This window comes from Catharus ustulatus, chromosome 31 (genome assembly GCF_009819885.2).
Source record: "Catharus ustulatus isolate bCatUst1 chromosome 31, bCatUst1.pri.v2, whole genome shotgun sequence".
NCBI lineage: Eukaryota > Metazoa > Chordata > Aves > Passeriformes > Turdidae > Catharus > Catharus ustulatus.
The window spans coordinates 1379975-1393210 of NC_046251.1; the positions used below are offsets into that span (position 1 = coordinate 1379975).

General features: G+C 52.4%; 1 protein-coding gene across 1 annotated transcript in view; it reads left to right on the forward strand.

Moving 5' to 3' along the window:
* ESPL1 (extra spindle pole bodies like 1, separase) overlaps window positions 1-13236 on the forward strand; it is a 68055-nt gene that overhangs the window by 23517 nt on the left and 31302 nt on the right. Inside the window, exons 14-18 of the mRNA XM_033083096.1 lie at window positions 3380-3551; window positions 6631-6756; window positions 8383-8539; window positions 10003-10112; window positions 12730-13175. Of these exons, the coding sequence (XP_032938987.1) occupies window positions 3380-3551; window positions 6631-6756; window positions 8383-8539; window positions 10003-10112; window positions 12730-13175 (1011 nt within the window). The remainder of the gene's footprint in view (window positions 1-3379; window positions 3552-6630; window positions 6757-8382; window positions 8540-10002; window positions 10113-12729; window positions 13176-13236) is intronic.

The following is a 13236-nucleotide window of genomic DNA, read 5'->3' on the forward strand; positions in this document are numbered from 1 at the left end:
CTGGAGTTGGGCTGGGCAGGACTGTGATCCTAAATCCCATTTTTCCCCATTTTTCCCCATTTTTTCCCCATTTTAACCCATTTTAACCCTTTTTTTTGCCTTTTTCCCCCCATTTTTTCCCATTTTTTCCCTTTTTTCCCCTTTTTTCCCCATTTCCCAGGTGGATCAGGCTGTGTCCCTGCTGGGATTGAGATTGGGATTGGGCTGACAGGGTTGGGATGGGCAGGACTGTGATCCTAAATCCCATTTTAACCCTTTTTGCCCCCCATTTTCCCCATTTTCCCCCATTTTTTCCCCATTTTTACCCTTTTTTCCCCATTTTTTCCCCTTTTATCCCCAATTCCCCAGGTGGAGGAGGGCATGACCCTACTGCTGGGATTGAGATTGGGATTGGGTTGACAGGGTTGGGATGGGCAGGACTGTGATCCTAAATCCCTTTTTAACCCTTTTTTTCCCCACTTTTACCCATTTTTACCTATTTTTACCCTTTTTTTCCCATTTTTTCCCCCTTTTCCCCCATTTCCCAGGTGGAAGGATTGGAATGGGAAAATACAAACAGGATTGGGATAACAGAGCTGGACAGGACAGGATCCTAAATCCCATTTTCCCCCCCATATTTTTTCCCCATTTTTCCCCATTTTAACCCTTTTTTTCCCATTTTTACCCTTGGGATTGGGCTGACAGGGTTGGGATGGGCAGGACTGTGATCCTAAATCCCATTTTAACCCTTTTTTTCCCCATTTTTTCCCCATTTTTACCCTTTTTTCCCCATTTCCCAGGTGCATGAGGCTGTGTTCCTGCTGCTGGGATGGGATTGGGATGGGGAAAACACAAACAGGATTGGGATAACAGAACTGGGCTGGGCAGGACTGTGATCCTAAATCCCATTTTAACCCTTTTTTCCCCCATTTTCCCCCATTTTAACCCTTTTTTTCCCCTTTTTTTCCCATTTCCCCCATTTTCCCCCCATTCCCAGGTGGATCAGGGCGTGTCCCTGCTGCTGGGATTGAGATTGGGATTGGGCTGACAGGGTTGGGATGGGCAGGACTGTGATCCTAAATCCCATTTTCCCCCCATTTTCCCCCCATTTTCCCCCCATTTTCCCCCCATTTTCACCCCATTTTACCCCTTTTTCCCCCATTTTTTCCCATTTTTTCCCATTTTCCCCCATTTTTTCCCCATTTTAACCCTTTTTTTTGCCTTTTTTTCCCCATTTCCCCCCTTTTTTTCCCCATTTCCCCCCCTTTTCCCCCATTCCCAGGTGGAGCAGGGCGTGTCCCTGCTGGGATTGAGATTGGGATTGGGTTGACAGGGTTGGGATGGGCAGGACTGTGATCCTAAATCCCATTTTAACCCTTTTTATCCCCATTTTTCCCCATTTTAACCCTTTTTTTCCCCATTTTTCCCATTTCCCCCCCTTTTCCCCCATTCCCAGGTGGATCAGGGCGTGTCCCTGCTGCTGGGGTTGGGATGGGCAGGACTGTGATCCTAAATCCCATTTTTCCCTTTTTATCCCCATTTTTCCCCATTTTAACCCTTTTTTCCCCATTTTCCCCATTTCCCCCCCTTTCCCCCATTTCCCAGGTGGATCAGGGCATGTCCCTGCTGGGCTGGGATTGGGATTAGGAAAATACAAACAGGATTGGGATAACAGAGCTGAGCTGAGCAGGACTGTGATCCTAAATCCCTTTTTCCCATTTTCCCTCAATTTTTCCCATTTTTACCTTTTTTTTCCCCATTTTCCCCCATTTCCCAGGTGGAAGGATTGGGATTAGGGAAATACAAACAGGATTGGGATAACAGAGCTGGACTGACAGGGTTGGGATGGGCAGGACTGTGATCCTAAATCCCTTTTTCCCACTTTTTCCCCATTTTTCCCTTTTTTTCCCATTTTTTTTTCCTCATTTTCCCCCATTTTTCCCCATTTTAACCCTTTTTTTTCCCATTTTTTCCCTTTTTCTCCCCATTTCCAGGTGCATGAGGCTGTGTCCCTGCTGCTGGGATGGGATTGGGATGGGGAAATACAAACAGGATTGGGATAACAGAGCTGGGCTGGGCAGGATCCTAAATCCCATTTTTCCCATTTTCCCCCCCATATTTTCCTATTTTCCCCATTTTTCCCCCAATTCCCAGGTGGATCAGGGCATGTCCCTGCTGCTGGGGTTGGGATGGGCAGGACTGTGATCCTAAATCCCATTTTAACCCTTTTTTTCCCCTTTTTTCCCCCATTTCCCCCCATTTTTCCCCATTTTAACCCCTTTTTTTCACCATTTTTTCCCATTTTTCCCCATTTCCCCCCGTTTCCCAGGTGGATCAGGCCGTGTCCCTGCTGGGATTGAGATTGGGATTGGGCTGACAGGGTTGGGCTGGGCAGGACTGTGATCCTAAATCCCTTTTTCCCATTTTTTTAACATTTTTCCCCATTTTTTCTCCATTTTCCCCATTTTTCCCCCATTCCCAGGTGGAAGGATTGGGATTGGGAAATACAAACAGGATTGGGATAACAGAGCTGGACAGGATCCTAAATCCTATTTTCTCCATTTTTTTCCCATTTTTCCCCATTTTCCCCCATATTTTCCCATTTTACCCCTTTTTTTCACTATTTTCCCCCATTTTTTCCCCTTTTTTTCCCCAATTCCCAGGTGGATCAGGGCATGTCTCTGCTGCTGGGATTGAGATTGGGATTGGGTTGACAGGGTTGGGCTGGGCAGGACTGTGATCCTAAATCCCATTTTAACCCTTTTTTCCCCCATTTTCCCCCATTTTTCCCCATTTTAACCCTTTTTTCCCCATTTTTTCGCCATTTTTTCCCCATTTTTTCCCATTTTAACCCATTTTTTCCCATTTTTTCCCCATTTTTCCCCCATTCCCAGGTGGATCAGGGCATGTCCCTGCTGCTGGGGTTGGGATGGGCAGGACTGTGATCCTAAATCCCATTTTAACCCTTTTTTCCCCATTTTTTTCCCTATTTTCCGCATTTTAACCCTTTTTTTTGCCTTTTTTTCCCCATTTTTCCCATTTTCCCCCCATTTTCCCCCATTCCCAGGTGGATGAGGGCGTGTCCCTGCTGCTGAGATTGGGATTGGGTTGACAGGGTTGGAATGGGCAGGACTGTGATCCTAAATCCCATTTTCCCCCATTTTAACCCTATTTTTCCCCATTTTAACCCTTTTTTTTCCCCATTTTTCCCCATTTCCCCCCTTTTCCCCATTCCCAGGTGGATCAGGGCGTGTCCCTGCTGCTGGGGTTGGGATGGGCAGGACTGTGATCCTAAATCCCATTTTTCCCCTTTTTTCCCCCATTTAAATCCCATTTTAACCCTTTTTTTTGCCTTTTTTTCCCATTTTTCCCCATTTCCCCCCCTTTCCCCCATTCCCAGGTGGAGCAGGGCGTGTCCCTGCTGCTGCAGGCCCTGGGTGACCCCCAGTCCCTCAGAGCCACCCGGGGCTGGTTCCTGGCCCGGGCCCAGGGGCTGCAGCTCGTGGCCGCGTTCCTGGAGCTGCCCCCGGCGCGGCTGAAAGCGCCACTGAGGGAGCTGATCCAGCGGCAGGGTGAGCAGCATTCCAAAAAAATAAATATGGGAGAAGCAGCATTCCCAAAAAAAAAATATGGGAGAAGCAGGATTCACAAAAATAAAATATGGGAGAGGCAGGATTCACAAAAAAAAAATAAAATGGGAGAAGCAGGATTCACAAAAAAAAATAAAATGGGAGAAGCAGGATTCCCCCCCCCAAAAAAAAATGGGAGCAGCAGGATTCCCAAAAATGGGAGAGTGGGAATTCCCAAAAATGGGAGAATGGGAATTCCCAACAATGGGAGAAACAGGATTCACAAAAATGGGAGCAGCTGGATTCCCAAAAATGGGAGAAGGGGAATTCCCCCCAAAAAAAAAAAAAAATGGGAACAGCAGGATTCCCCCCCCAAAAAAAAATGGGAGCAGCAGAATTCCCTCCAAAAAAAAAATAAAAATGGGAGCAGCAGGATTCCCAAAAATGGGAGAAGGAGAATTCACAAAAATGGGAGCAGCAGGATTCCCCCCCCAAAAAAAAAATGGGAGCAGCAGGATTCCCAAAAATGGGAAAGGCAGAATTTCCAGAAATGGGTGAAGCAGAATTCCCAAAAATGGGAGAAGCAGAATTCCCAAAAATTGGGAAAAACAGGATTCCCAAAAAGCAGAATTCCCAAAAATGGGAGAATCAGAATTCCCATAAATGGGAGCAGCAGGATTCAAAAAAAAAATGGGAACAGCAGGATTCCCAAAAATGGGAGAATGGGAATTCCCAAAAATGGGAGAAACAGGATTCACAAAAATGGGAGCAGCTGGATTCCCAAAAATGGGAGAAGGGGAATTCCCCAAAAAAAAAAAAATGGGAACAGCAGGATTCCCAAAAATGGAAAAAGCAGAATTCCCAAAAATGGGAGAATGAGGATTCACAAAAAGGGGAGCAGCAGAATTCCCAAAAATGTGAAAAGCAGAATTCCCAGAAATGGGGGAAGCAGAATTCCCAAAAATGGGAGAATTCTCAAAAATGGGAGAATGAGGATTAGAAAAAAGGGGAGAAGCAGAATTCCCAAAAATGGGAGCAGCAGGATTCCCAAAAATGGGAGAATTCCCAAAATTGGGTGGAGCAGGAGTCCCAAAAAAATAAAATGGGAGAAGCAGGATTCCCAAAAATGGGAGAAACAGGATTCACAAAAATAGGGGCAGCAGGAATCACAAAAATGAGAGAAGCAGGATTCCCAAAAATGGGAGAAGGGGAATTCCAAAAAAAAAAAAAAAAATGGGAACAGCAGGATTCCCCAAAAAAAAAAAAAAATGGGAGCAGCAGGATTCCTAAAAATGGGAGAATTCCCAAAATGGGAGAAGCAGGATTCCCCAAAAAAATAAAATGGGAGCAGCAGGATTCCCCCCCAAAAAAAAAAATGGGAGCAGCAGGGTTCCCAAAAAAATGGGAGAATTCTCAAAAATGAGAGAATCAGGATTCCCAAAAAGCAGAATTCCCAAAAATGGGAGCAGCAGGATTCACAAAAATGGGACAATTCCCAAAAATGGGAGCAGCAGGATTCCCCCCCCAAAAAAAAGGGAGAGACAGGATTCCCAAACATGGGAGCAGCAGGATTCCCAAAAATGGGAGAAGCAGGATTCCCAAAAATGGGAAAAGCAGGATTCCCAAAAAACAGAATTCCCGAAAATGGGAGAATCAGGATTCACAAAAAGGGGAGAAGCAGAATTCCCAAACATGGGAGAAGAGAATTCCCAGAAATGGGAGCAGCAAGATTCCCAAAAATGGGAGAATTCCCAAAATGGGAGAGGCAGAATTCCCAAAAATGGGAGCAGCAGGATTCCCAAAAATGGGAGAAGGGGAATTCCCAAAAAAAAAATGGGAGAAGCAGGATTCCCTAAAAAAAATGGGAGCAGCAGGATTCCCAAAAATGGGAAAGGCAGAATTTCCAGAAATGGGTGAAGCAGAATTCCCAAAAATGGGAGCAGCAGGATTCCCAAAAATGGGAGAATTCTCAAAAATGGGAGAATCAGGATTCCCAGAAACGGGAGAAACAGGATTCCCAAACATGGGAGAATGGGAATTTCCAAAAATGGGAATTGGGGATGAGGAGGAGGAGGGAGGGAATTTGGGAATGAAGAGGAGGAAGAAGAGTTGGGGATGCGGAGAAAGAAGGAGGGAATTTAGGGATGAAGAGGAGAAGAAGGGATGAGAGATTTGAGGGATGAAGAGAAGGAGGCAGGGAATTTGGGGATGGAGAGGAGGAGGAGGAAGAGTTTGGGATGAGGAGGAAGAGGGATGGGTTTGGGGAAGCTCTGCTGTGATGATGATGAGGATGAGGATGATGATGATGATGATGGAGCACCAAGGGAACCCCAGGCTGGAGCACCCCCAGGTGGCCCTGGAGGATGAGGAGGAGGAAGAGGAATGGGTTTGGGATTTGGGGAAGCTTTGCTGTGATGATGAGGATGATGATGAGGATGATGATGAGGATGATGATGAGGATGAGGATGATGATGATGATGAGGATGATGAGGATGATGATGATGCCCTGGAACACTGAAGGAACCCCAGGACATTTCCCAGGCTGGAGCACCCCCCAGGTGGCCCTGGAGGATGAGGAGGAGACAGAGTTTGGGATGAGGAGGAAGAGGGATGGATTTGGGAGTGGGGGAAGCTCTGCTGTGATGATGATGATGATGGTGATGAGGATGATGATGGAGCACCAAGGGACCCCCAGGCTGTGTCCCCAGGCTGGAGCACCCCCCAGGTGGCCCTGGAGGATGAGGAGGAGGAAGGGCGGGTTTGGGATGAGGAAGAAGACAAAGGGTGAGGTTGGGATTTGGGGACGCTCTGCTGTGAGGTTGATGTCGAGGATGATGAGGACGAGGATGATGATAAGGATTATGATGATGATGATGATGATGATGAGGATGATGATGATGATGGAGCACCAAGGGACCCCCAGGCTGTGTCCCCAGGCTGGAGCACCCCCCAGGTGGCCCTGGAGGATGAGGAGGAGGAAGGGGAATGGGTTTGGAATTTGGGGAAGCTCTGCTGTGATGATGATGATGATGATGATGATGATGCCCTGGAGCACCAAGGGACCCCCAGGCTGTGTCCCCAGGCTGGAGCACCCCCCAGGTGGCCCTGCTGGAGGCCCAGAAGCTGCTCCGCAGCGTCCTCGTGTCCCTCATGGGCAGCGACGTCCTGGGGAGCGCCCGGAGCCTGCAGGGGGAGGAGCCCGACAGCGGTCAGGGGGGGATGGGGGAGAGAGGGGGGGATTGGGGGAGATTTGGGGGGCATGGGGGGATTGGGGGTGATGGGAGGGTTTGGGGGAATGGGGTGATGGGGGGCAGTGGAGAGATTGGGGTGATTGCAGGGATTGGGGAGGACTGGGGGTGATGGGAATTTTGGGGGTGATGGGGTTGGGATGGAGGGGATTGGGGTGATGGCGGGGGATTTGGGGGGAATGGGGGCAGTGGGGAGGGATTTGGGGGCAGTGGAGGGGAATGGGGGGATTGGGGTGATGAGGGATTGGGGAAAGTGGGGGGGAATGGGGGCAGTGGGATGGGATTGGGGTGATGAGGGAATGGGGGAGATTTGGGGTGATGGGAATTGGGGATGATGGGAGGGATTGAGAGGGAGTGGGGGGGGAATTAGGGGTTGGGGGTGATGGGGGGGATTGAGGGTGATGGGGGAATGGGGCTAATGGGGGCAGTGGGGGGATTGGGGAGGATGGGGGATATTGGGGGTGATGGAGGGAAATGGGGGTGATGGGATGGGATTGGGGTGATGGGAGGATTGGGGAGATTGGAGAGAGTGGGGTTAGAGGGGGGGCATTTGGGGGAAATGGGGGGATTGGGGTGATTGAGGGGGGATTGGGGGCAATGGAGGGGAATGGGGGGAGATTGGGGGTGATGGGAATTGGGGGGGATTGGGAGGGAGTGGGGGTGATGGGGGGATTGAGGGGTTGGGGGTGATGAGGGAATGGGGGGAGATTTGGGGTGATGGGAATTGGGGGTGATGGGGGGGATTGGGAGGGAATGGGGGGGAATTAGGGGTTGGGGGTGATGGGGGGATTGAGGTCAGTGGGGGTGATGAGGGGGATTGGGGAAATGGGGGGGAATGGGGGTGATGAGAGGGATTGGGGTCAGTGGGATGGGAATGGGGGCAATGGGGAGGATTGGGGTGATGGGAGGGATTGGGGGTGATGGGGGGGATTGGGGATGATGGGGTTGAGATGGAGGGGAATAGGGGGGATTTGGGGGGAATGGGGATAATGGGGGCAGTGGGGGGGATTTGGGGTGATAAGGAGGGAGTGGGGGGGTTTGGGGTGATGGGGAATATTGGAATGGGGGGGATTTGGGGGTGATGAGATGGGAATTGGGGGTGGGGGGGATTGGGGTGATGGGGGAATGGGGGGGATTTGGGGGTAATGGGGGGGGATTTGGGAGTGATGTGGGGATTGGGGGTGATGGGAAGGATTTGGGAAAATGGGTGGGAATGGGGCAGTGGGATGGGATTGGGGGGAATGGGGGTGATGGGGGGGATTGGTGGTGATGGGGGGGGATTTGGGGAAAGTGGATGGGAATGGGGGTGATGGGATGGGATTGGGGTGATGGGATGGGATTGGGGTGATGGGATGATGGGGGATTGGGAGCAGTGGGATGGGAATTGGGGGCAGTGGGGAGGATTGGGGGAATGGGGGGGATTGGGGCAATGAGGGAGGAATGGGGGGAATGGGGTCAGTTGGGGAGAATTGGGGTCCCTGGAATGGGGTTGGAGTCCTGGGATAGTCCTGTGTCCTCCCTGTCCCTATCCCCTGTCCCCCCCTGTCCCCATGCCAGCATTCCCAGTTTCCCGTTGCTGTCCCCAGGCCCGGCTCTGGTGCACAAGTGGCAGGTGCTGGGGGACACCCTGAGCTGCTGCCAGCGCCTGGTGACACTGCTGGGACACTGTGAGGTGCTGTGCAGGGCCAGGGCCTTCTGCAGCGAGGGACTGACCCTGGCTGGACACCTGCAGGCTGCCCGCTGGTCAGTGAGGGACTGGGAGGGGGACTGGGGACACTGGGGTCACTGAGAATGGGACTAGGAGCACTGGGAATGGGACTGGGGTCACTGGGAACAGGATTTGGGTAACTGGGAATGGGATTAGGGCCACTGGGATCACTGGGAATGGGATTGGGGTCAGTGGGATCAGTGGGAATGGGCCTGGGGTCATTGGGAATGGGATTGGGGTCACTGGGAATGGGATTTGGGTCACTGGGATCACTGGGAATGGGATTGGGGTCACTGGGAATGGGATTGGGGTCACTGGGGTCACTGGGAATGGGACTGGGATCACTGGGAACAGGATTTGGGTAACTGGGAGTGGGATTAGGGCCACTGGGATCAGTGGGAATGGGCCTGGGGTCACTGGGAATGGGACTGGGGTCACTGGGATCACTGGGAATGGGACTGAGGTCAGTGGGATCAGTGGGAATGGGACTGGGGTCACTGGGAATGGGATTAGGGCCACTGGGATCACTGGGAATGGGATTGGGGTCATTGGAATCACTGGGAATGGGACTGGGATCACTGGGAGTGGGATTGGGGGTCACTGAGATCACTGGGGGTGGGATTGGGGGCACTGGGAATGGGCCTGGGGTCACTGGGAATGGGACTGGGGTCACTGGGATCACTGGGAATGGCACTGGAAGCACTGGGATCAGTGGGAATGGGCCTGGGGTCACTGGAATCACTGGGAATGGGATTAGGGTCACTGGGATCACTGGGAACAGGATTGGGGTAACTGGGAATGGGATTGGGGTCACTGGGATCACTGGGAATGGGACTGGGATCATTGGGGAATGGGGCTGGGGTCACTGGAATCAGTGGGAATGGGACTGGGGTCACTGGGAATGGGACTGGGGTCACTGGGAACGGGATTGGGATCACTGGGAATGGCACTGGGAGCACTGGGATCAGTGGGAATGGGCCTGGGGTCACTGGAATCGCTGGGAATGGGATTAGGGTCACTGGGATCACTGGGAACAGGATTCAGGTAACTGGGAATGGGATTGGGGTCACTGGGAATGGGATTTGGGTCACTGAGATCACTGGGAGTGGGACTGGGATCACTGGGAATGGGATTAGGGGTCAGTGGGATTGGGATTGGGGTCACTGGGATCACTGGGGGTGGGATTGGGGTCACTGGGATCACTGGGGGTGGGATTGGGGGCACTGGGATCACTGGAAATGGGACTGGGATCACTGGGAACAGGATTTGGGTAACTGGGAGTGGGATTAGGGCCACTGGGATCAGTGGGAATGGGACTGGGGTCACTGGGATCACTGGGGTCTTATTTCCCTTTTATTTCCCCTTTGTTTTTCCCCATTTTCCCCCATTTCTCTCCCATTTTCCCCCATTTTCCCTTTGTTTTCCCCATTTTCCCCCCATTTTCCTGTTTTTTTCCCATTTTTCCCCATTTTTTCCCCATTTTTTCCCATTCCCCCAGGTGCTCGTGGTTCCTGGTGCTGCAGGCCCAGCTGGAGCTGCAGCAGGGGGAGCTGGAGCTGAGCCAGTCCCACCTCCAGCACGCCCAGTTCCTGCTGCAGCCGGGCACTGGTGAGCACTGGGAGGGGGAAATCCCAGTTATCCCAGTCTGGGAGAGGGGAAATCCCAGTTATCCCAGTCTGGGAATGGGGGAAATCCCAGTAATCCCAGTTATCCCAGTCTGGGAATGGGGGAAATCCCAGTTATCCCAGTCTGGGAATGGGGGAAATCCCAGTTATCCCAGTTATCCCAGTCTGGGAATGGGGGAAATCCCAGTTATCCCAGTTATCCCAGTTTGGGAATGGGGGAAATCCCAGTTATCCCAGTCTGGGAATGGGGGAAATCCCAGTTATCCCAGTCTGGGAATGGGGAAATCCCAGTTATCCCAGTTATCCCAGTTTGGGAATGAGGGAAATCCCAGTTATCCCAGTCTGGGAATGAGGGAAATCCCAGTTATCCCAGTCTGGGAGGGGGGAAATCCCAGTTATCCCAGTCTGAGAGTGGGGAAATCCCAGTTATCCCAGTCTGGGAATGGGGGAAGGATCAGGCTCAGGATCCAAGTTTTTGGACCCCTCATTCCCTGCAGGATCCCAAATCCTCCCTGAATTCCCATTGGAATCATTCCAAAATCCCAAACTCTCCCTGAATTCCCATTGGAATCATTCCCAAACCCCAAACTCTCCCCATTCCCATTCCAGACCCCAAACCCCAAAATCCCCATTCCAGACCCCAAACTCTCCTCAATTCCAAACCCCAAACTCTCCCCATTCATGCAGACCCCAGACTCTCTCCATTCCCATTCCAAACCCCAAACTCTTTGCATTCCAGACCCCAAACTCTCCCCAATTCCCAACCCCAAACTCTCTCCATTCCCATTCCCAACCCCAAACTCTCTCCATTCCCATTCCAGACCCCAAACTCTCCCCAATTCCAAACCCCAAACTCTCCCCTCATTCCCAGCAGGATCCAAACCCCAAACTCTCCCCATTCCCATTCCAGACCCCAAACCCCAAACTCTTTGCATTCCAGACCCCAAACTCTCCCCAGTTCCAGACCCCAAATTCTCCCCATTCCCATTCCAAACCCCAAACTCTCCCCAATTCCAAACCCCAAACTTTCCCCATTCCCATTCCAAACCTCAAATTCTCCCCGTTCCCATTCCAGACCTCAAACCAATAATTCCCTGCAGGATCCCAACCCCAAACTCTCTCCATTCCCATTCCAGGCCCCAAACCCCAAACTCCCCAATTCCAAACCCCAAACTCTCCATTCCCATTCCAAACCCCAAACCCCAAACTCTCTCTGAATTCCCATTCCAGACCCCAAACCCCAAACTCTCCCCATTCCCATTCCAAACCCCAAACTCTCTCCATTCCCATTCCAGACCCCAAACCCCAAACCAATCATTCCCTGCAGGATCCCAACCCCAAACTCTCTCTCCATTCCCATTCCAGACCCCAAACCCCAAACTCTCTCCATTCCCATTCCAGACCCCAAACCCCAAACTCTCCCCATTCCCATTCCAAACCCCAAACCCTCCCCATTCCCATTCCAAACCCCAAACTCTCTCCATTCTCATTCCACACCCCAAACCCCAAACTCTTTGCATTCCAAACCCCAAACTCTCCCCATTCCCATTCCAGACCCCAAACCCCAAACTCTCCCCAATTCCAAATCCCAAACTCTCCCCACTGCAGACCCCAAACCCCAAACTCCCCATTCCAGACCCCAAACTCTCTCCATTCCCATTCCAGACCCCAAACCCCAAGCTCTTTGCATTCCAGACCCCAAACTCTCCTTATTCCCATTCCAAACCCCAAACTCTCTCCATTCCCATTCCCAACCCCAAACTCTCCCCATTCCCATTCCACACCCCAAACCCCAAACTGTCCCCAATTCCAAACCCCAAACTCTCCCCATTCCAATTCCAAACCCCAAACTCCCCAATTCCAGACCCCAAACTCTCCCCAATTCCAGACCCCAAACCCCAAACTCTCCCCATTCCCATTCCACACCCCAAACCCCAAACTGTCCCCAATTCCAAACCCCAAACTCTCCCCATTCCAATTCCAAACCCCAAACTCCCCAATTCCAGACCCCAAACTCTCCCCAATTCCAGACCCCAAACCCCAAACTCTCTCCATTCCCATTCCCGACCCCAAACTCTCCCCATTCCCATTCCACACCCCAAACCCCAAACTCTCCCCAATTCCAGACCCCAAACTCTCCCCATTCCCATTCCACACCCCAAACCCCAAACTCTCCCCATTCCAGACCCCAAACTCTCCCCATTCCCATTCCAGACCCCAAACCCCAAACTCTCTCCATTCCCATTCCAGACCCCAAACTCTCCCCATTCCCATTCCAGACCCCAAACCCCAAACTCTCTCCATTCCCATTCCAGACCCCAAACTCTCCCCATTCCAAACCCCAAACTCTCTCTCCATTCCCATTCCAAACCCCAAACCCCAAACTCCCCAATTCCAAACCCCAAACTCTCTCCATTCCCATTCCCGACCCCAGACCCCAAACTCTCCCCAATTCCAAACCCCAAACTCTCTCCATTCCCATTCCAGACCCCAAACTCTCCCCAATTCCCAACCCCAAACTCTCTCCATTCCCATTCCCAACCCCAAACTCTCTCTGAATTCCCATTCCACACCCCAAACTCTCCCCATTCCCATTCCAGACCCCAAACCCCTTCAGCGCCACCCTCGCCGCCGTGCCCCCATCCACCTCCAGAAGGGTTTTATGGCCAGGAGGATCCCCCAGGACCCCAGACCCGACCCCAAAGCCGACCCCAAAGCCCCCAACCCCACTGAGGAGGACGAGCAGTTCCTGCAGGGCCCCGAGCTGGCCCAGCTGCCCCCGGCCGCGCTCCCGGAGCCCCCGGACGCTCTCACGGCTTCACCCCAACTCCGACCGAGCAGGAAGAAAATTCTGGAATTCTTCAGCCACCCCACAAACTGTGGGTGTTCATTCTGCTCAGACCCGGCCCTGCTGGCCCTGGGGCTGCGCTGGCTGCTGGGCCAGGCCCGGGTGTGGCTGCTGGCCGGGGAGGTGGCCCCGGGGGTGGCCCTGGTGAGGGGGGTGCTGGCCCGGTGTGACAGCGCTGGCACCAGGCTGGAACGGGAGGTGTGGGGGTGGGTGAGGGGGGAGGAGGGGGGTGGAGGGGACAGAAAGGGCAGGGGGGTTC